At 42.6% G+C, this 23718-nt stretch overlaps 1 protein-coding gene across 4 annotated transcripts in view; it reads right to left on the reverse strand.

The window, feature by feature from the left end:
* The window catches only part of VRK1 (VRK serine/threonine kinase 1), a 39636-nt gene extending 24271 nt beyond the window's left edge, over nt 1-15365 (reverse strand). For 2 of the 4 annotated variants that reach the window (XM_035106469.2, XM_035106440.2), the window contains exons 1-5: nt 15071-15205; nt 6295-6453; nt 4580-4635; nt 1503-1572; nt 109-196 (exon numbers count right to left, since the gene is read on the reverse strand). In XM_035106469.2, coding sequence (XP_034962360.1) covers nt 109-196; nt 1503-1572; nt 4580-4635; nt 6295-6445 — 365 coding nt within the window. In that variant the 5' untranslated portion in view covers nt 6446-6453; nt 15071-15205. The other 2 variants (XM_035106459.2, XM_035106450.2) reach the window with 2 other exon arrangements.
* Nucleotides 15366-23718: the final 8353 nt, after the last annotated feature.

Consider the following 23718-nt stretch of genomic DNA (forward strand, 5'->3'; position numbering starts at 1 on the left):
ACCAAAGGCCATCCGTTACTGAGATGTGGTAAGAATGTGAGAAACTCACATAGGGGAGTAGTGGCTATGAAAAATCCTATAAACTCAAAAATAAGAAAAGGTTTGTACCTTTTGCCGTTCTTTTGATGCAAGCCAGAACCCCAGTACTTGGGTACACCTAAGTATTTCAGTTTGTGAGAAGAAATCCATTTCTTAACTGAAACAAGAAAAAAAGTTTCCAAATATGCATTGTTACAGCTTTCTGCAAAGCAATTATTGCCATATTTGTGTAAGGATGTGATTAGTTAAATCAGACAGAAAGCAAAATGATGAACACCTATGGATAAGTACTAAACATTTACTACTAACTCACTAAGGGGGCAATCTTATGGCAAGATCTGCCAGGTTGAAAAGATTAGGACGCACTGGCTCAACCAGTGCTAAGTCCCCAATCATGGCTCAGCTAAGGATATGCTCATATAACTTGCTCATCCCAGCTCGGCTGGCAGAGCCAAGGTCAGTGTACCCAAAAAAGTGGCATTCTGGGGCTGTACCAGAATGGAGGGGTAAGGGACTTAGGAGGGCTCCTAAGCCCAATCAGTTTGGTCATGTGACCTGGCGACCCAGCACAGAACACTTTTTTCAGGTCTGTTTTCCATCTGCCAGGCTTAGGCAAAGCAGCAGCCCTGCCGCTGAATGGCGCTTGGATCTGGTGTAACTTTAACTTACACCAGCTTGCCTTAGGCCAACCTGTTTGTGCATAGGATTGCTCCCTTAGTTACTAAGCATGTGACCTAATCAACGCTAAGCATTTTAAGGCTCAACAATATCATAGATTTAGAAGGTACCACAAGGGTCATCTAGTCCAACCCGCTGCAAGGCAGGAGTCTTTTACACAATGTGGCCCTCAAACCCATGACCCTGAGATTAAGAGTCTCATGCTCTAACAACTGAGTTAGGCGTGTGCTTAGGTCTCTCTCACTGAAATTAGTGGGATTTAAAAGGGCTCAATTTAGGAACTGCATTGTGCCCTTTCTATCATTTATGCGTTCCACGAGTTTCTTTCTGCCTTCTTGGCAATTTTAATATAGCAAACATCTCGCCTCCTAGCAAATTCAAGTATATTATTTAATTAAAATTGCTTATGCTTTCTCCCCCCTTTGAACAGCCACCTTGTGCTATGAAAATTCCACTTTCCCCTTGGAAATTAGTGGCTGCAGCCTCAATGGGCTGTGACCTTCGAGCATAAAAAAGGACAAGAGAAAGTGTTCCAGTTCAGTAGGCCCTGTTTATAAACAAATTACCTTCAATAACTACCCAACACTGCACCATTATGAAGAAACACAGAGTTGTAATTAGGTATGCCCTCAAAGTTACCATTCAGAGCCCTCCGAGAACTATGGTTTTTGTTGCCCATGAATCATTAAATATATTATTACACCTCTCCCAACGTCTCACGTCAGGATATTCAAAAAGGTTTAAAGAAGTTGTTTTGTTGATTCAAACACCAGTAGATCACTTACTTAGGTCAGGTTTAGCAGTTCGTGTGTAGAAACTCAGTTCTGTAAAGAGTGGTCCATTGTCACTGGGTTCCTTTAAAAAACACATATATATATATTTAAAGTGAAAGCTTTCAAATCTGTTGGGTACTCTCCTCTCTCTAGTAAATACTTTTTAACAAATAAAGCTTTCTTCCCCTGTCCTATGCAGAATTCTAACAACCTAACCACTGTAAATTCTCTTCCTTTTTCTTTATCTTCTTAATGACTGTTACATAAAACAGCATTCAATTAAAAAAGGAACATTTTTGTAGATTTCAATGCTGGGAGCAGGGATTGACTGAAAACTTAAGTGATATTCTGCATTTCAGTAATACCATGTTTCTCATATTATAAGACACGTCTTATATTTATTTTTTCCTCAAAAAAACACACTATGGCTTATTTTCAAGGGATGTTTTATTTTTTTCCTCCTCCTCCTCCTGCCGCGGCCAGCATTGCTGCTGCACCTATCACTATGTCTTATTTTCGGGGTATGGCTTATATTCCTTGAATGCTTAAAAATCCTGCTATGGCTTATTTTATGGGTATGTCTTAAAATATGAGAAATAGGGTATTGTGGTATGCAGAAATAGTGGTATGCAGAAAAAGCAAATTACTAATATATACATTTTTGCTTGACCCCCTCTTAGAGGAAATATGTGTTTGTAACAATGGAATATACCCTATAACAGGTCAGATCACTAGTTCACCTAGCCCCAAACTGTCTATTCTAACAGTCCACAGCTCCCAAAGATCTCAAGCAGAGATCTTACCCATCACCTGTTCCCTGATATTTTTGGTTGAGGACGCAAGGAATAGAACCTGGGACTTTATGCATGCAAACCATGGGCTCTGTTACTGAGCTATGGTCCCTCCAATATATACAAGGGATACTTTTTTATCATAGAGTTGGAAGGGACCCCGAAAATCATCTAGTTCAACCCCTTGCAATGCAGGAATATGCAACTGTCCCATATAGGGATTAAACCTGCAACCTTGGCATCATCAGCACCATGCTCTAACCATCTGAGCTATATTGAATCAGTTCCTATGACAACGAAGGCTCAGATCATCCCTGACCACTGGTCATGCTAGCTAGGGATCATGGGAGTTGTAGGCCAAAAACATCTGGAGGGCCAAGTTTGAGGAAGCCTGGCTCAGATACTAAAGAGCACAGATCATTTACCACTAATGGCAGTGAGTGAGCTTATGCACACCAAAGCCTAGTAGGCATGGGTGATTAATGTTGGTCAGAAATGTTCATGTTAGTTCAGCCACGTCCTGCTGAGATCTGACGCAAGTTGAACGGTATGGTAGGCCTTCCCTTGCCAAGAAACCCATTTCAACCTTGTTTTCTTCTCTCCAAAGTACAAACTTTGCCCATGTCATATACCACATTATTTTGTCCACATGAAGTTGACTTAAGCAACTCAATCTTGATCCAGGGTAAACTGAAATGTACACAAGTACTTCTCATATCTACATCTGGGGTCATACGTCCCCATCTCTAAGAGACATTTACGTTTTCAAGCTGTCTATTCTATGTAGTCAGAGGCATTCATTTATTAACACAATTTGTCTCCATTATGGTTACACACTAAAGCAAGCTACAAAGTACTGATATTCTGTATAAATAAAATGTTTATATCAGCATCCTCTTAAAACCACACATACATCACCGGCATGAACTACGCATTAATGCTTTTCAATACATTTAGTAGTCAGGGGCATGATGTATAGGCTATTTTTACAAACATAAACGTAATCGATTCATAGTGTCTATAACTCTATAAATAACAGGCAGCCCAATACAGGCAAATTCACGGCACTAGCTTACTGCTACCAGGCAATAATACTTGCAACTATGCTAAATGGAAACTTAACAATTTGGCTTAAATAAATAAAAAATAAAAATAAACAGGCTTCCCTCTTACTGTCAAAATGGGCAATAGTCTCAATAGCAAGCAGGGTTTCAGCAAATAGGGCCAAATCCTATTCGCTTCAAGGGGTGCCATCTCCCCCGCCCTCCAACTTTCCAGGGATGCCACATCCACTCCTTCTCAAGGGGTGGCGAGACTGTGGAAGAGGGAATGGAGAGGCAGCAGAAAGGAAGTGGCTGCACAAAGCTTGCACTCTGTCCTCGGTGACACGTTCACTTTTTATGGGGAAACGGGCTGTATCAGAAGCAATCCATGGCTCTCTTTCCTATTGTTGCTGGTCTGGCTGGTGTATGGAGTCAAACGCCCCAATATAGCAGAGGGCTCTGAAACAAGTGCCCAATCATCTCCCAGCCACCTCTATATCGACAGTCTTGTTCTGTGAACCGCCCTGAGACCTTCAAGTATAGGGCAGTATATAAATTCAATTAATAACAATAACAAGGTCAGGCAATAAGATGATGAGAGGTACAGTTGGACAGCAGTCGGGGACTGGACAGATGGGGGGGAATGATCTGGCCCTCCACTGTGTATAATGGCTTGTAGCCAGAATTAGTTGCCAAATAAGGAATTATAGCTAAGCACCTCTAATACCATAATAAGGACATATACAATACCAAAAGTTATAAGCCCGTACTCCAGCTCCAATCTGTCACAGCATTAGTAACTGTCCATTTCTTATGCGATTGATAAATATTTCAGGGAATCTTAAAGCAGAAAAACAATCCCAGCAGATGAATGCAGTAGGGTAATTTGAGACTATAACCGTGCAGTTATAGGAATGTAGGTCAGTATGTGTTCAGTTATTTCAGCAACAGGACAATGTTTGTGTTTTTTAAATGTATTATGTATTTATTTATTTCCATTTATGAATGTTCATATAAAGTGGTTTAGCAATGTGTAAGGAATTCTAATGGCAGAACAGAATAGAAAGATTTTAAAGCAAGGCTTCAACTTATCTAAAATTATTTCAACCTACTTGTAATTCATGGGACATTGGGTGCCTAAGGATTTTCTCTCCACAAAATTCCACATACCTACTGAAAGAGTCTTTCTAGTTTTCCTAGGATATTCTGTGCATGCATCTGAAAATGGACTACCGTACTTCAAATATATACTTACCACTTTTATAACATAGGGTGCATCACTGGTGACTGATTTTGAAGAATTAACATCAGCTGTTAAAATATGAAGGGTTTCTTATCAGCATGGTGAAAGAACTATTTGCTTAATATACAGTTAGTAGTAACAAATAAGTATGTTGAACGCTTAAAGTTAAGTTTTCAACTTGTTTCCTAACCAGTGGTTTGACGCTGGCTTGTTTTGTAACTGACCAAATTTTGTGATAAATCACAGTTCCTGGTTTTCACACAATGGCAAGGCAGGATTGGAGGAAACTGAAAATAAATGCTAGTGAAGTTCTCCTCCTGGCAGAAGGAGATGGTAGCACACAAGACTGTTTTGTTCAGGCGCATTGCAGCTCCTGGACACAGCGCTAAACTATGGTTTAGTGTGGCATGTGGACATGGCCTATGTGCACTGTACAATAATACTGGTGAAATCCTTCTCCCATTAACACCGAAGGAGGAAAGAATAGGCGACTTCGATTAGACTCATTCCAGCTCATACACACTGCGCTAAACCATAGTGATAAACATGTGCTTGTTACACTTAACATTTAAATTTTCCGTGCACATGTTAAATTGTACCATGAAGTGCCTCTCCGGGGAATTGCTTGTCACTTCCAGCAGGCACTTAGCTTCTGCAAGTGACGAAGATAGTGACATTAGCCTGTCTAACTCTTGCGAGCCAGAAAGGGACCGTGCCCTCTGCATTCCAATTATTGCTAGTCCAAACAGAGCAAGATCAGTACAGACAGCACAGTAACGGTACCACTGAAGAGCCACAATTGCATCAATTGCTGAAACTAGAAACTACACTGTCTTTGAGGTACTTCCTGTTGCAGGTCTTGTATTAATACTCTGATCACCGTAGAAGCGAATGCTCTTATAACACAGAAAGGCTACTTTTTATATTAAGACTCTGCTCATTTATATTTCAGCTCATAAAGGAGTCCTGTGGCTGACATACTTACCAGAAGTTTAGAAAAAGCAAAAAAATATATGCAGGGATTAGAAAGTAAGAGCCTCTGGCTTCAACCTGGCAGGAAACAAGTCTTGAGACAGAAACCCCTCCCTCTCCTTTACACTATGGCCATCAATTTCAACTTTCTGTTCCTAAGCCAGATTACATATTTATACACACACACACACAAAGTAAAGAAGAAAACTCATTAGGCAGTGATGGGTAGGTTTTACATCATAACAAATTTGAGACACAAACTCCAGGTATTACTCTGGAAATCTCTAGCTGAAATGCATTATTCATTTTTACAAGCCATGCCCAGCCAACAGCCAACTGTGTCCAAACTTGCACATAACAAAGGACATAAGAACTGCCTTGCTTAATCAGACTAGGGTCTGTCAAGTCCAGCATCCTCTTTCCAAACAGCAGCCAGCCAGGTGCGTCTGGGAAGCTTCCAAGCAGGGCATGGAAAGTGATGAATAAAATCCAGATCAGCAGCAGAAACTTAATAAGCTAAGCAAATGAATAATCTAAACAATGCAGAATGTTAAGTGTGTCTTTGGGCTCATCAGGTGATAATTTTGAAGGAAAGGAGGGAAATCAAGCTGCCATTCTCTAGCCAAATTGTGCCCATGATAAATTGATTTCACTGTTCCCATGTTTTCGGATTATATGTTCCCCACACCACCACCCCTGGCCTAAAGAAAGGAATGCAGTGCTCCAACATTAACAGGCTTCTTTCTCATGCTTACCAAGATAGAGGCAGCCAAAACCACCTTTGCCTATAACCGGACCAAGCTTCCAATCTTTCTTTGTTAGGTCAGTAAAAACTTCTCCTGGGGGAAATTCTTCTGCAAGTTTCCGTTTTGGAGGGCCTCTTTTCCCAGCTGCTTTCTTAGGCATATTCTAAACTGAAACAAAACAAAAAACAACACACCTGTTAAGAGGTAGGTTATTCCACACAGTCACTTGCTTTTAGTTGTTTAATATACCAGTTCTCTTTCTTCGACATATGCTGCCTCCAACAAAACCCAAGTACTAAAATAAGAACCAAACAAATTCTCACTCCAGAATGAAGATACTTGAAGTGCTGTTTTCTCCCCCTTTTGGGACAAAATTGCCTTCTCCTAATTGAATCTTAAAACCATATTCCCACATGAACAACATTAAGAATTCTTTAGTTTGTAAATGGCATATGTATCAGCGACCAAACTCTCAAACACTCATTATGACCATACAGGTTATTTTAAAACACTTTTACCCTGCTCTTGAGCTGAAAAGACTTCCAGATCCATTTTTAAAAGCGCACGCACGCACACACACACACACACAAAGACAATCCCTGCCCCCAGGCTTACAATATAAAAGCCTCAACACGAAAGGAAAAGGGGACGAGAAAGCGGGAAAAAGCAAACTCAGGTATTGTTATCATTTTAAATTACAGCTCTTATAATGAAGAGCTGGAATGGAAATTGCTCAGGTACCCTGATGGAATGGGAGATAAGGGAGAGCCAAAGGCAGCTGATCTTTCAGTACAGCCAGTTGAAGATCCATACTTCCTTTCTTCCTCTCTGCTTCATACTTGGTGGCTACTGCAAGGTGACAGCTGAGGGACAGCCAAAGGCAGCTGGTCTTAAAAAGGGATTGGACAAATTCATGGAGAATGAGGTTATCAATGGCTACTAGTCATGCTGGCTATGTTCTGTGTCTACTGCTGGGGGCAGTATGCCTCTGGATGCCAGTTTCTGGGAATGGCAAATGAGGAGAGGGTTGTTGCACTCAAATCCGGCTTGCAGGTTTCCTGGAGGCATCTATCTCTTGTGCTGCTGTGAGAACAGGATGTTGGACTAGATGGGCTTTTGACCTGAATTTAATCAGCAGTTCTCAATCCTTCATAAAGACTTGAGTACATCTGAACAACCAGTTTCAACACTTCTATGTGAGCAAAGCTCTTTATGCTGCCCTGTTATAGACATTGTCTTGTGCTCTAAAATGTGTCTTAATTATCTAGCCTCACCATAACTATGACCTCACTATCCAGTACTGTAGATGGAAATGGCAACAGAGCAAATTGGAGATGTTGAACCAGGGGGGAGGAGAGGGCTGTGTTGATGGCCAAACAACAGTTAAAATTTTATCCAGAGTTTCTGCACCTCATTCTCATGAGTGCAGGTAGAAATAACCTACAAGTCACAGCAGCAGCCTGGCAAGCCTCGATGGCAAGCCTACTTTAGATGTGGCAACATATTATATTACCTTGTTTCACAAACATGGGCAGAGGGAGTAAGGTAACCTGGCTGAAAGGGTGGTACTGTATACAATTGCTTATACAGTAATAAATAAATATTATTGTGCAACGTATTCTCAATTGGAAGGAAAGTGCTACACAGTTATAAATGCTTACTTGCAATGCACATGAAGGGAGACTACTTAACTATGAAAACTAAAAGCAGGACTCTTTCTAGGAATCCTACTGTTATGCTAACTGCACAGGCTCCATTTCCTGGCCGAGAATGCCCACATCCATCTGCTTATGATGGCACTGTGCCTATTTGCAAGGTGGCCAAACTATTACTAGGGCCTTGATGCCAAGCAATGAGTCTGAATGGGCAGAACACAAGTTTCACAGTATTCATTCACTTCCAGGCAACCTGCTCTTTGTGAAGATATCAAATCTTGCACAACCCTACTTATGACTACCCCTACAGCTCAAATTTAACTCACTGCAAACATCCTTTAACCTGCCCCGAGACTCAGGAAAAGGTACTTCTGTCCATTGGGATTTAAGATACAGCAGAGGCAATTTTGTGCAGGCATCCATGCACGTTTCCATCCAATTTTCCTACAGAAAAGTCAGGTTAGATATCTAAATAAATATGAATATGCATAAATGACTTGGAGATGTTAGCATGTGCAGTTTCACGGATGGCATGCTGACAACAGTGAGCAGCAGACTGTCAGATAACACAAATAGCAGCATCTAGTTGTTGTTTTTTCAAATGGCTTAACTACCATGTGAATTAGAAGTATAGGAAGCAGCCTTAAGTTGGGTCAGACTATTTGTCCATCAAGCTGAGCAAAGACTATTCCCATTGGAAGCAGCTCTCCAGGGCCTCAGGTCTTTACCATCAGCTGGTTTCTAAGTAAAGATGCCCAGGGATTGAACCAGGCACCTTCTGCGTACAATGGATGTGCTCTGTCACTGAACTACAACACCTCAGAAATGCACTGGATTAAAAGGTATAACTGATATAGTTAGCTGTTGGCTATTATATTTGAGAAGACTTAACAAACAGGGTTCTCCTCTTTTTGCCCCTTGAAAATAAACTGTTCTGTTCATTAACTAACTATCACCCCTTGCTTTTAGAAATGTGCAAATATATATAAGGGGGGCTGTAAGGTGCAAAAGCTTAGGAAAATTAGCTAAAGCAGTTCTATTTGGGCATTCTGGCATAAGGTAAAGGTAAAGGGACCCCTGACCATTAGGTCCAGTCGTGACCGACTCTGGGGTTGCGCGCTCATCTCGCATTATTGGCCGAGGGAGCCGGCGTACAGCTTCCAGGTCATGTGGCCAGCATGACAAAGCTGCGTCTGGCAAACCAGAGCAGCACATGGAAACGCCGTTTACCTTCCCGCTGTAGCGGTTCCTATTTATCTACTTGCATTTTGACGTGCTTTCGAACTGCTAGGTTGGCAGGAGCTGGGACCAAGCAACGGGAGCTCACCCCGTCACAGGGATTCGAACCGCCGACCTTCTGATCAGCAAGCCCTAGGCTCAGTGGTTTAACCACAGCGCCACCTGGGTCCCAAAAGGTGCAAAAGCTTAGGAAAATTAGCTATAGCAGTTCTATTTGGGCATTCTGGCATACCTAGTTTTTATCCCCACTTTTATACACTGCCCAGGCATCTTCTGATAAAAGGTGATTAACAAATGAATAGATAAAATGGAGAAGGGAGGAAGTGGAACTGTGTTGGTGGTCCTGACAACCTACAATACCAAAACTAGAATAGACTCATTATGAAAGCATAAGAACCACAACTTTAATTATTTTATTTGTTTATAAAAATATCCTTGTCTTTCCATAAAATGCTCCCGGCAGTTTACAATGACAAAATCAAAACAAAGCTAATGTTAAATAGAAACATAAAAGAAAAAGCAGTAACCGCAGTCATAAATAAATTAAATAGGCCACTTTAAATCATTACAGTTTCTTCTGAGAAACTATATTTTGGCCACAAAACAAAAAGTTCAAGATTATGAAAAGGGCCCATCTTTTGTTCCCATCCACTATACTCCATATGGTGGAAGATCGCCAGGAAAGCCTCAGTTATCAAAGTTCAAGGTCACTTGGTGTAAGATCTCATAGTGAGAAGGGAGTCCAAGATGGATGGAGTTTCTTAAAGCACCCCCTTGGTAGTTGTAGGTCACAAGGCTTCTGACTCGCTTTCCAGCCGACCTGACACTTGCATGGAGTTTGTATTCTGAAAGCAGCCTTTCTTCCTAATCTTATTTAAGTGAAGGGGTCAGGGGAGAGAGGCAAGTTAAGCAGTCCTTGTGATTTTGTGAGAAGAATCTGAAGATGCGTGAGCTACAGAGGAAATAGGTCATGACTTTGTTGCCCAGGGTCTGTAACTTTGCGAACTAAGATACTGTATTTTCCTGCATATAAGACTACTTTTTAACCCAGGAAAATCTTCTCAAAAGTTGGGGGTCATCTTATACGCCGGGTAGTCTTATACGCAGCTGCAGAAGCGATTTCAGGTGCTGCGGACATTTTGGAAATGGGCAGCGCGGCGCTGGAAATCACTTCTGTGTATATCCAGATGCGATTTTCGGCTTCCGGACATGTGCAGAAGCGATTTCTGGTGATGTGGACATTCTAGATATGGGCAGCGTGGGCATGTCCGGCCCACGGACGATTGTAGGAAGAGGGGTAGTCTTATACGGCGAGTATATCCCAAACTCTATATTTTAACTGGGAAAGTTGGGGGTCGTCTTATATGCCCAGTCGTCTTATACGCCGGAAAATACGGTAGATTCTCCTCTAGTGAAAAAAACAAATTCTGAACACAGAAAAAGTATGCAAACTAATTTATGATATATTCTATCCTGAAAATGGAGGGAAGGAATGACATAGAAACTGGACTTTAAGGCTGATTTCAAAAAGCTTAAGGAACTACTGGGTGAAATCCCAGTCAGAAATACTCAAAGAGAAAGGAGTCCAAGACAGATGGGAGTTTCTTAAAGATAAAATATTTTAAGAAGGCCCAAAGGTAGACAATTTCAACAGAAAGTGGGAGGCACCTACATAAACCAATGTGACTGCATAAGGAGCTTGCAGATGAACTGAGATGTAAGGAGGGAAGGTATAAGAAATTGAAGAAAGGAGAAATCACAAAGTAAAAGTCTATACAAGTAGCCAAGAGTTGCAAGGAGGAGGTCAGGTGGGCCAATGCTCATAATGAGCTCAGGCTTGCAAAGGAGGTTTAAAATAATAAAAAATCTTTCTTCAACTATGTTTGAAGCAAGAAGAACAAGCAAATAGTATGGGCAAGTATTATAGTTGAAATAATGTTCAGGTGGCGCACTTGGAACACCTCTCACTAGGCAACAGTCTTTTTTGCTCCATTACGGTATATTCCTCAACAGTGTGTTACAATGATCTAACTTAGACATAACTAGGGCATGAATGACTGTTCAGTGTCATTGCATCTGCCATTAATTTTTCTCCCCCCCCCCTCCCTGCACACTTCGTTTCTTAGCAGCCATTTCCTATTATATGTTTCCATCCTTGCTGAACAGAACTAAAATGAACATGCCTCTAATTTATTTTGAACACAAAGTTTCTGCTGTGTGGGAACACAGAATGATTCAACAGCTGATGTCCTTCCTCATTTGGTAGTGCTCTAATCCACCACAAACTGCTGTTTATTTCAGCAAGGTTGCTTCCTTTTAGTGATCAGGCAATGCCACTAAGTTTGTAACTACTGCATAGTTGAAATTTTCTAAGAAAACCCAAGGAACAGGGGACATACCACACCCACGTTCAACCTCAAAAATAAAGAAATTAGATTTTCCTCTTATTTAAATGAGGAGGCACTGTTTATCAAATAGGAGAAAGGGGGGAAATGAATATGGATACTTTAGTAATTTACAAATGGCTGTAACAAAAAAAATATGAGCAGTACTTTGCCCATGCAGCAAAGCTTCACTGCCTCTTTCCTGCTTAAGACCTGTGTACCCAGAAGCTCTTATAAAGTTTCATGGACTGACAATGGATATGGTGCTAAGGTGGTTGTAAGGAGGCTGCAGCAGAAAGAAGAAACTAACAGAAAATGGGGAGGGGCTTACATAAGCAAAAGTGCTTTCCACTTGTGCAGGTTCTGTTTAGATGAGAGCTGAAACAAGTGCAAATGTGACATGAAGGCTGGGAACATCAACCCTGCTATGTTGGAATCCCTTGCAGACTACCACAATGCCTGGAGACAGGCAGGCAGGTCAAGCATCCAGCAGTGATCAGAGGAGGAATGACCACTGGAAGGAGCGCAGAGAAGAAAAGCCATAGCACACTTGCAGCAGCACAACCGGATGCCTTCATCTGCCCCAGCTGCAACAAAACAGGTCTCTCCAGCATCAGTCTCTACAGCCACAGCCAGCGCTGCAACCTTTGACTTCACCCCCAAAGGAGCACTCCTCCAACGACAGATGGATGCCAACCAGAGTTGAAACAGATAATTTCCAAAGCAACTAACATCTGATTATTTATTAAATTTATATGCAGCCCTTCATCATAAGATCTCAGGGTGGAAACGGAATAGAATTCTTCTCAGGCCTTTAGTACACTTTGGGGGGGGGGTGAGTTACCAGAAGATGACATGTAATGTCAGGTTCTGTGGGTTTATATGCCACAAACTCCATAATAATATATGAGAAATCCTTATTTAGAACTCATTAACAAAACTCCCATTAAGCTATTTCACCTCCTCGTTATTAAAAACAGGTAAAATGGAAGTACAAAACAAAGTCCACACACATTTTTACATGAGACAAATTGCTTTTGAGATTCTCTTATGCATTTAATGTGAATGTGCAAAAGCAAAATAATAATAATGCAGAAATACAAAAGAAACGCACGCAGAAGGTACCAGATTCAAGTCCTGACATTTCCAGTTTCAAAGAATATCAGGTAGCAGAAAAAGAGTCCTGCCAGTCAGAGTAGACAGTCCTCTGGGCTAGAGATGAATCAGTGGTGTGACAGCACTAATCATTCAGAGCACTAGAACCACCAAGTGAAACCTAAACAGGATATTGACTTCTAAAAATATCTTCCACCTGGTTATAGTAAGACACTTTATTATATGAATGCATATAAATAATACATAATTTAATTCCGCTTTTCCACAGCTGCGGCATACTGGGTTGACCTTTTCACATTCAAGTATCTACAACTCCTAAAATCTCCTTCCTTGTCAGTCACTCATCAGTGCAGATCCCGTAAGTATACAGTATATTCTCAAATTGTTTATATTTAACTTAATTTATTCAGTTACATGACTACATTGTTGCTATTCTAGCCTCACAGCAAGTCTTCAAGGTAGGTTAGGAGGAAGACAGCCATTTATTAGAAGAGCCCTCTGAACTTCATGGATAGAAATGTGAACCTGGATTTCCAAGACCCAAGAATATAGGATAGTTTACCATTTTTTTTAAATGGTTTGCAAGATAAGAGGCACAATATAAACCAATTATGGCATAAGCTGTTGTGGACTACAGTTCACTTCATCAGATCAACACTAGCCCACAAAATATTGCCCTGTAATAAACATGAACCTTTAAGATGACAAACTTTGCTTGTGTGGCAAAAGACGAACATACCATAGATCCCACTCTGGAAGAGATTAAGCTGCAATCCTAAACAGTCTCACTAGAGAGTAAGACCTTTCACTATAGAACTTCCTTGTGAGAGCATTGTACTGTCGATCATGATGGCTAAATGGAACATCTAGGTTCAGGGGTAGTGTACCTTCCAAATAGCTGATACCAAGGTCAAACAACGGGACAAATTACAAGATGACATCTCACTGCCCACTGTGAAAAGCAGAGTGCAAAGGTGTGTGCATCTTTTTGGACAGATTCAGCATGGCTCTCTTGCAGTTCTATTGGTACGTGACAGCTCTAAAAACTCCGCCACTACAATGCCTTTGTTTTGCATTAAAACTTGTTGACCTGGAGTATCCTGAGCTGGAATACAACCTGCCACATTTACACCAAAGGGAATTCCCTTTGGAATGGGCTTCAATACAAAGTGAGATAATGAAAAGGCCTCCAGCAGGTGATGGTTGTGTGTGAGATAAAGTGTGCAAGAGCACACAACCCCCTTCCCCTATCTCCAAAGCCAGCATGGTGCAGAGGCTGGTGCAGTTTTGGCTGATTGTCACCAGCAGCCTTCAAGATGTGTCGGATTGCCACTCCCATCAGCTCAATGCTGTGGTCAGCAGTAATGGGAACCATAGTCCATAAACATCTGGAGGGCCAGAGGCTCGCCATACCCAGGTGAACATCCCCACTTGCAGTCCAGCCTAACCACATCTATTTAGTTGCTTTGGGTTTCCCTGGGCAAGGCAAAATGACAAGAAATTTAATAGATAATAATAAATCCACGGGGCTTATACCCAGCCAAGTGGGGTTAGGTTTTATAATAAATAATAAATCCACGGGGCTTATACCCAGCCAAGTGGAGTTAGGTTTGCACCCAGCCACACACTGAGCGGCCTTGAGCCCTGTTTAAGGAAGTTTTTAATGTTTGATGTTTTATTGTATTTTTAATATTTTGTTGGAAGCCGCCCTAGAGTGGCTGGGGAAACCCAGCCAGATGGGCGGGGTATAAATAATAAATTATTATTAGTAGTATTATTACTCCCTGCCTCTCTCCTGAACAGGCCTCCCTCCCAATGGTTCCCATGAGGACGAAATGGGCCGCAGATACAGCCACCTAAGCTGCCTCCAGCACCTCCAAGGATAATGAGCGCAGCTATAATAGTGATTTTAAGGAGTCTCAATAATGGGGAGGAGGGCAAGGATTGGAATGAGATGCAGACGCACTTTCTTCTCCCCGTTTGTATCTGATAAAAGTGACCCTAGCCCACTCTATAATAATAATAAATAATAATAATAATGTGCCACAAAACTCCCTCACAGAAAAGTCCCCCCTCCCGAGTGGCTCCGCCTACCCCGCAACCTGCCAGCCCACGTGTAGAACCGGGAGGGGTACCCCAAGGATCATCTAGTCCAACCCGCCTCACTTCGCCTCAGCAGAGTTGCCCTCCCAGCCCTACCCTGGAGGCTGTTATTTCTTATTCTTATCATCATCATCATCATCGTTATTTACACTGTGCAGCTGGGAATGCCGAAGGGGGGGGGGGAGAGGAGCGAGCAGCCTGGGCCTGCGGCGGCCTAAGCCCGCCTCGCCCCCCTCACGGGCTCGCCCGCCTGCCTTCCCTCAGGCTGCAGCAACGGCCTTTCCTTACTTTTGTTTTTACTTCTGTAATATACCTCCCTGCTTCCCTCCTCTGCTCGCTCGCTTCCTTCCGCCCGCTCTGAAATTCCCGCCGCGAGTCCCTCGCTCTCTCCGCTTCCCTGTCAAAGTCCGGCGCTCGGCTTCCACCCTTTCCCGCCCCCGCGCGACGCGGCACCTCATTGGTTAATTAATCCACGCGCCCTTCCTCCTGAAAGCGACGAGGCTTCTTTTTTGTGACGTTTGCCCCTCCTTGGCCGCCGTCGCAAGGCAAACGCCTCGTTTTTTTCTCTCTCTCTCTCTCCCCCGACACCACCGCGTGCTGCAATGCATTCTGGGAAGTGTAGTTTTATTTCCCGCGTAGGAACGGCGCGCCGCCGTTTCTCGCTTATTCCCACCCCGCCCACTCCTCTCGCGCATGCGCCTTTGAAGAGGGGGGTGGTGCTAAGTTTGAATGTACAGTATTTTAAACTACCGTACTGTACATTCACTGGTAGATGTTATATATGTTGATTTGTGGTTGTTGTTTTAATGATTCCCCCTGCGCCTCGTTTATGTCTTTGTGGGTCTTTTTTTTCTGTAAGCCGCCTTGAGTCCCCTCAGAAGAAAAGCTGGGGTGTTGTTGTTGTTAACACCCCACCTTTTTCTGTTATTCTATTAATAATAATTAATTTGGACAGTGTTCTCGAAGCTACGAACATGAGTTTGACCAAACTGCGGGAGGCAGTGCAAGACAGGAGTGCCTGGCGTGCTCTGGTCCAACACGACTAAACGACTAAACAACAACAATTAATAATAATAATAATAATACTCAATATGCCAGTACCCCAGTTCTGGGTGACTTATTATGCAAATCATGTGATGGGAAAGGGCTAGGCAATCCCCTTGTTTAAGATTAGCTGCCATTTGCATTTTTTTCAAAATAAAAAAAATGCAATAGGTTGGCAAGAGCTTCATGCAAAATAAGTAGAATGCATATTCATGGAATAAGCTTGTTCATATTTTCTAGGTAGGCAGAACTGTGCGCGCAAACTCATTTCAGTCAGTACAGAAGTGGGAGAAAGTGCATCAGTGGTCAGCAAACAGCAAATGTGTTAGAAAAGAACAAGAACTTATAGCGCAGCCGTAAGAAAAATACTACTGCAGCATTTGGGACTTTGGTTTAGAGAAAAGGTGAGCAACGTGGTAGAAGTTTTTTTAAAGTATGCATTTAATGGAAAAAGCGGATAGAGGAGAAATGTCCCTCTCTCATAACACTTGAACTTGTGGTTATCCAATGAAGCTGAACGTTGAAGATTCAGGATGGAGAAGAGAAAAGACTGCTTCACACAGCACACAGTTAAACTATGAATCTCACTCCCCCAGGAGGCAGTGATGGCCAACAACTTAGATGGCTTTAAAAGAGGATTTGGTACAAATTCAGAGGATAGAGTGATAAGGTCTACTAGCCATGATGGCTATGCTCAATGCTAGTTGCTGGAAACCACAGAAAGGGAGAGTGCTCTTGTGCTTAGGTTCTGCTTGCTGGTTTCCGTCAGGCATCTGCTTGGCCACTGTGAGAAGAGGATGCTGGACTAAATGGGCCACTGGCCTGACCCAGCAAACTCTCCTTCCATTCTTAAGTTCAATGTTAAGCATACCGTATATAACAAAATAGTATTGTGCACTTTAAAGTCTATCAAATTTATTCTGGCATAACTTTTCCAGAGGTCAAGCTCGCTTTGTCAGAGGCATGAAATGAAATATTAATTGGCAGGTATATGAAGCAGAAAATTATGAGATGCAAAAATTACAGGCAGTGATCATTGGGACATATATATATATGACTCCATTGTATAATTAACAGCTTCTTGATTCCTGTTCTTATGTAGCTGCATTGTTTCATACTTTCTGGATGTCCAATGATTATATTATAAAGTATTTGTGTTCTATGTTGCAGTTCAAGGACTGCTAGGAGTTGTTTCTTTTTGTTTCCCAATGTATTTCTTATCAATAAAAAAATTCAGTGTGGCACGATAACATTTTTATTCTGAAAGTGCATATCCTCTACGGTTCCTCTGACGAAGACAGGGACGTCCTACCATACCCTCCAACATTTCTCCATTGAAAATAGGGACATCCTGGGGGAAAGTGTGACATCTGGGGATCACATCAGAAACCGGGAAGGCTTTTGTAAACCCAGGACTGTCCTTGGAAAATAGGAACACTTGGAGGGTCTGAAAGTGTGGCCCAGGGAAAAGAGTTTGAGAACCACTGTGTCTCCTACGTCAGTGGGCAACCCTTCTATTTATCTCTGCAGATTGCTGGTAAGGTGCTCTGGGGTAACTGTGAGCAGTTAGCATGGCAACTGCCTGGCAATCACTGGAGGAGTTCCAGAAAAGAAGACGCCATGTGTCAGAAGCAGAGGGCCGTCAGCAGGTGCCCAAGGGTGCTGACTGCTGTTGTGAACCCTCTCCAAAAGGGCTTCATATATATCAGCCGCTCGCCGAAGGCACGCTTCTGATTCTGTTTTTAATATTTGGGTGGAAGCCACCCAGAGTGGCTGGGGAAACCCAGCCAGAAGGGCGGGGTATAAATAAATTATTATTATATTATTATTATTCTGCGTGTGCACAAAGCACCAATAGAGCACTTCTGCGCATGCGCGCGCTGCGCAGACCGCTTCTGCGCATCCGAGCGCCGCGGAACCCGGATGAAAACACTTCTGGGTCCGCGGTGGTCGGAAACCGAAGCGGTCGCAAACGGAGGCGGTCGCAAACCGAGGTTTGACTGTATAACCTTTCCGCACATATGCATCCCTGGAAGTTTGGAATCACTGGTGGGAGAGAGGGTTGAAAATATTCATTGTAGTTGCAGAAAGTTACACGGGAAGCAGGCCAACAATATTTTCCCCAGTGATATCAGGAGGCGGATGAATGATTCACTTCAGTAAGTTCAACTTGGGAGTCTCTTAAAGAGTTCCAAGCCTGGGAAATTATTTTGTTGTTGTTGAATGACATCAATTCAAATTAAAAGGATTCTTGTGACTTTCAAAGTGGTTATGCTTATTTATTTTATCGCCCCAATTTTTTTGTTGATGAGAGTGCTTTTTACCCTCTTACCTGGCCCATCATTAGGCCTACCTTCTAATCACCTTCTGGAATATAACATATGATGCCACCCACCATATACCTAATACAGGCCCCCACAAACGGTACAGTCTTGCTATGGTTGTACAAAGGACTTCTGTTTATCATCAAACATTTCATGAATCCCATTACGTGTGAAAGAATTATTATCTATCCTGCTGCAGCAAAAACACTTTTCCCTATAATGGAATTTTTACTCTGGAAATTTATTTTAGTATTAAAAGGTTCCACTTTATACTGTCTACAGTTCAATCAGTGATCTAAAAGGCACTTACATGCTTTGAACGAGATACATAAAAAGCTTTTATTGCAAAAGCTTTGCAGTATCTACCAATTTTGCCATTGATCTGTTTCCATGTAAGGCAATCCTGGAAGGTGCCCAGGCTGTATAAAACCACATGGTGGGTTTTGATCTCCAGCCGGTGATTAAAGCACATTATGGAGGTTTGAAAATTTTCTTGTGGCTATTAGCATACCTCGAAACATCACTGTATTAAATGCTAGCGGTGTTCTTAATACATGCTATTTAAAAACAAGAACCCCAGAATCTATAAACTCCTTATTTATTACTCTATTGCTGGGAGGACGTAAAGCTCTTGAATGAAGTGAGTTTGGCCTTTAGTGATAGAAGCTTTGCTGATCAAAGAGTGATTTCCTGAGGTAATTAGGAACAGGCACAATGCAGTGAGGTGGAAGGTAGGTGTATTTTTAAATCCTCATTTGCTACTAATACTACTAATAGGCACAACCCCAGACACTGAGGGACTGAAAGGCTAGAGTGAATTCCTATTAGGGGTGAGGAAGAAACTTGATAACGTGTGCACTTAAAGGTGAACGTACCTAATTTGCAATTTCCCAAAACAGGCAAACCCAATGACAGCTGTCCTTCAAAATATGAAATGCTCCTAATTTTGCCACGCTGTTCTCCAACCAAATTTGAATATATTGGGTTAAAGTGTGCATAAGATGCATTATATTGTGGGATAGTTAAATGTGTGCATTAGGCAAATTTGCATTGTTGTTTAGTCGTGTCCGACTCTTCATGACCCCATGGACCATAGCACGCCAGGCACTCCTGTCTTGCACTGCCTCCCGCAGTTTGGTCAAACTCATGTTCGTAGCTTCGAGAACACTGTCCAACCATCTCGTTCTCTGTCGTCCCCTTCTCCTAGTGCCCTCAATCTTTCCCAACATCAGGGTCTTTTCCAAGGATTCTTCTCTTCTCATGAGGTGGCCAAAGTATTGGGGCCTCAGCTTCACGATCTGTCCTTCCAGTGAGCACTCAGGGCTGATTTCCTTAAGAATGGATAGGTTTGATCTTCTTGCAGTCCATGGGACTCTCAAGAGTCTCCTCCAGCACCATAATTCAAAAGCATCAATTCTTCGGCGATCAGCCTTCTTTATGGTCCAGCTCTCACTTCCATACATCACTACTGGGAAAACCACTGCTTTAACTATACGGACCTTTGTAGGCAATGCCTTTGTGGATCAATGACTTGTCGTGGCGAAGGGACTTGAATAACTCAGAGAAGCTATGAGCTATGCCATGCAGGGCCACCCAAGATGGACAGGTCATAGTGGAGAGTTTTGACTAAACGTGATCCACCTGGAGAAGGAACTGGCAAGCCACTCCAGTATCCCTGCCAAGAAAACTCCATGGACAAAGACAACAGGCATACTGGGTTAAAGTGTGCATAAGATGCATTATATTGTGGGATTGTTAAATGTGTGCATTAGGCAAATTTGCATTAAAAATGTGTATATTAGGGAGGGTGAGTTTTCATGAGCGCGCACATGCATACACACACACACACACACACACACACACACACACACACATATGCTAAGTGATGTGGAAAAGTGGGTGATCAAGTTGAAGATTAAAAAAAAAAGAAACAGAGAAAGAAACCAAAACTGGCAGATTTGCCCATTCTTAGTTCCTACCAACAAGTTGAGTTAGGTCTGCTGAGTTTATGACCCACCAGCCATGTAAGGTGCGGCATCTGGGGCTTGCTCAATATCCTAATTTTGTTGCATCTGGAACTTTGAAAAGAGGAGAGGAACACCGAGCAGATTGTCAGGGTTGGAAGATAGGAAGCAGCATTGTGCCGGGTCAGTTCAATGCTAAACAAACCTCAAAAAGGGGAGCGGTTGGCATTGAAATTGCCCACCAACGGCTGCCACACAGGCCTGTATTTCTATATAAATTAGAGTGGTTATTTCTAAATTTGCACCTGTTCATCATATGCCAGTTTTAACACAATCTGCATCTTCTTTTGCTTTCTTCTTTGGTGATATATAAGTGGTCACTCCATGCCACCAGACCATGCTGGTGGAAGGATGCAACCCTGGGCAGTGTGTATGGAGGTCCTGGGCTGCCCAGACAACAAGACCCCTCTCTCAGCCTCACTGATGTGGTCCAAAAGAAAGGAAAGCAATACATTTGGCAGCAGTTTGCTTGCAGGAGTTGCTGGAAGGAGGCGTACAAGTCGCCACCCAACCGTCTTAGGGGCACCACTCTGGATTTTCGTAGGGTTACGCCTTAGCCTTTTCTTTTCCTGAAGGTGTCCCGCAAGGCAGCGGAGGTTTAGGATAAGAGTTTTCCTTCTCCTAGATGGGCTACTTCCTCAAGTTTTTAAAGGTGCTGACCTTTAAAGCCCTAAACGGCCTCAATCCTGTATACCTGAAGGAGCGTCTCCACCCCCATCGTTTAGCCCGGACACTGAGATCCAGCACCGAGGGCCTTCTGGCGGTTCCCTCACTGTGTGAAGCAAAGCTACAGGGAACCAGGCAGAGGGCCTTTTCGGTAGTGGCGCCCCCCCTGTGGAACGCCCTCCCATCGGAGGTCAAGGAGGTAAACAACTACCTGACATTTAGAAAACAGCTAAAGGCTGTTTAGGGAAGTTTTTAATCTGTGATATTTTAATGTATTTTGGTATTTGCTGGAAGCCGCCCAGAGGGGTGGGGGAAACCCAGCCAGATGGGCGGGGTATAAATAAATAAATAATAATAATAATAATATACACAACCATTTTAAAACAAACAAATAATAAGCAACCCCAGTGCTTTTTTCCCCAGGGGGTACCTCAAGGGTACGCAGTAATGGCACCTCTTTTTTCATTGTTAAAAAGTGTGGCTCTTACTGTAACTTCATGGTGAGTACCGACACCCATTTTTCTAGGGGGAAAAAGCACTGAGCAACCCTATTAAAAACAGCACTGAAAACACTTAAAGCCATTTAAAAGTACATACGTACAACATTCACCCTCAGAAGACCCTGTCAGAACAAAATACTCTTTGCCTATCAGAAAAAGGAAAGCAGAGAGGGGTTTAGCCTAACCTCTGGTGGAAGGGAGTTCCACAGTCTGAGAACAGATGCCAAGAAGGCCCATGATATCCTGAAAAGCACACTGCGTCAGGAGCAATAGCAAAAAGTAGAGGATGCAAGGAACTCCGTGCTAGTATATTTGCATGGTAGTTTACATGGCATATAAATAAGGAATTTAGATTATTTATTCACTGATTCCCTGAGTATCAATGTCCTTTCCTGGCTGCTTCTTTTTTATATTAAAAGCAAAAGGTAAACAAAAGGCACCCAACCTCTGAAAAACTCATCATCAGATGTCCCGTTGGTTCTCCTGCACAGGCAATGCAAGCTCAAAAAGTTAACGCACTGAGAGTTAACAAAAATACTGTTAATCACCACTGACATTCTCTCATTCTTTAGACAAGCACGCTAAGAATTTAATCACATGCATTATTGTAATCAACCTGCCAATCACGAATTGAAGTGTTTCATTTTTTATTTTATTTTTTGGACAGAATTATAATACTATTTCCCGCTCCCCATCCTACTCCCACCCCAACCTAAAGCATGGAGATGGCAAGATTAATACTGTACCACAAAAATAAAGGGGGGGGATGGGTGCTTCTCTGTAGAAATTTTAAAAAAAGACTGAGAACTGCTAATTCTTTTGCCCCACAAATCGGTTGCACTGCAGAGACTGTCAAGAACTTGGTTTATTGCAATAGAAAGGTGTCTGATACACAATCAGACCAGGGTTTCAAACAGGGACTCTTCCTCCAAGCCGTACCTTGAGATGCTGGAAATTGAACTTCTGCATGCAAAACAGCTGCTCTGCCATTGAGCTACAGCCCTGTCAAAACCCAAAGTGGCTTATATATTAGGCGTCTAAATGCTATAAACATTTTGAACAGTAATTATTGCGTTGCTCAAACCCTGATGTGTTTGCTGCCCTAGGCTCCTTTGAGAGGAAGGGTGTGATACAAACGTATTCAAGCAATAAATCTTGAATTCAAATGCAGCTTCCCATCCAAGTAGGCTGAGGTCCACTTAGCTTCAGCAATGTGCTGACCATAAAAGCCCTAAACAGCCTCAGCCCTGTATACTTGAAGAAGTGTCTCCAACCCCAGCGTTCAGCCTCAGACTCTGAGGTCCAGCTCTGAAGGCCTTCTGGCGGTCCCCTCGCTGCAAGAAGTGAAGTTACAGGGAACGAGGCAGAGGACCTTCTCGGTAGTGGCACCCACCCTGTGGGATGCCCTTCCATCAGATGTCAAGGAAATAAACAACTACCGGTATCTGACTTTTAGAAGACATCTGAAGGCAGCCCTGTATCAGGAAGCTTTTAATGTTCAATGTTCTACTGTGGTTTTATAATAGTTGGAAGCTATCGAGAGTGCCTGGGGCAACCCAGTCAGAGGGGTGGAATATAAATAAATTATTATTATTAGTGTCCGTGTCCAAAGGACGCTGTCATCTTTCTCCTCTCTGAAGAGGACAAAATGGAACATGCCTACGATGCGGACAGCATGCTCACATTGTAGGGTATCACTACCTCTCCCGGACAACACCATTACTGGCCCCAACAACATCAAACATACCAACTCAGGACTATTTAATTGCTCATCTTCTAACATTGTGTATGCCATCAAATGCCAGCAATGCCCTTCAGCTCTCTATATTGGACAAACAGGCCAAACCATAGCTGCCAAGTTATCCCTTATTTTAAGGGATTTTCCCTTATGCTGAATAGGCTTCCTCGCGAGAAAAGGGAAAACTTGGCAGCTATGGGCCAAACCCTACGCCAAAGGATAAATGGACATAAATCTGACATCAGGAATCACAAGACAGAGAAACCAGTAGGAGAACACTTCAATCTCCCAGGACATTCTATACAAGATCTCAAAGTAGCTGTCTTATTACAGAAAAATTTCAGAAACAGACTGGAAAGAGAAGTTGCTGAATTGCAACTCATTACCAAGCTTAAAACCATGGAGAGACCTGGTCTGAATTGGATTCTTATCTCATTATACATGATAAAGCTTTCTTTAGCACCTCACCCATTGCTTTTTCCTGCAAGACCAATTGCAGTCATTAACAGTCGTCAACAGGTTTACCACACCTATCAGCCAATCAACCATTCCCACCACCCTTCTGAGTAATACCCCTCCCCACCCTCTGACTATACATAAGGGTCTGGTGACTTCTGTTTCAGTGTATCTGAAGAAGTGT

This window comes from Zootoca vivipara, chromosome 1 (genome assembly GCF_963506605.1).
Source record: "Zootoca vivipara chromosome 1, rZooViv1.1, whole genome shotgun sequence".
Lineage (NCBI taxonomy): Eukaryota > Metazoa > Chordata > Lepidosauria > Squamata > Lacertidae > Zootoca > Zootoca vivipara.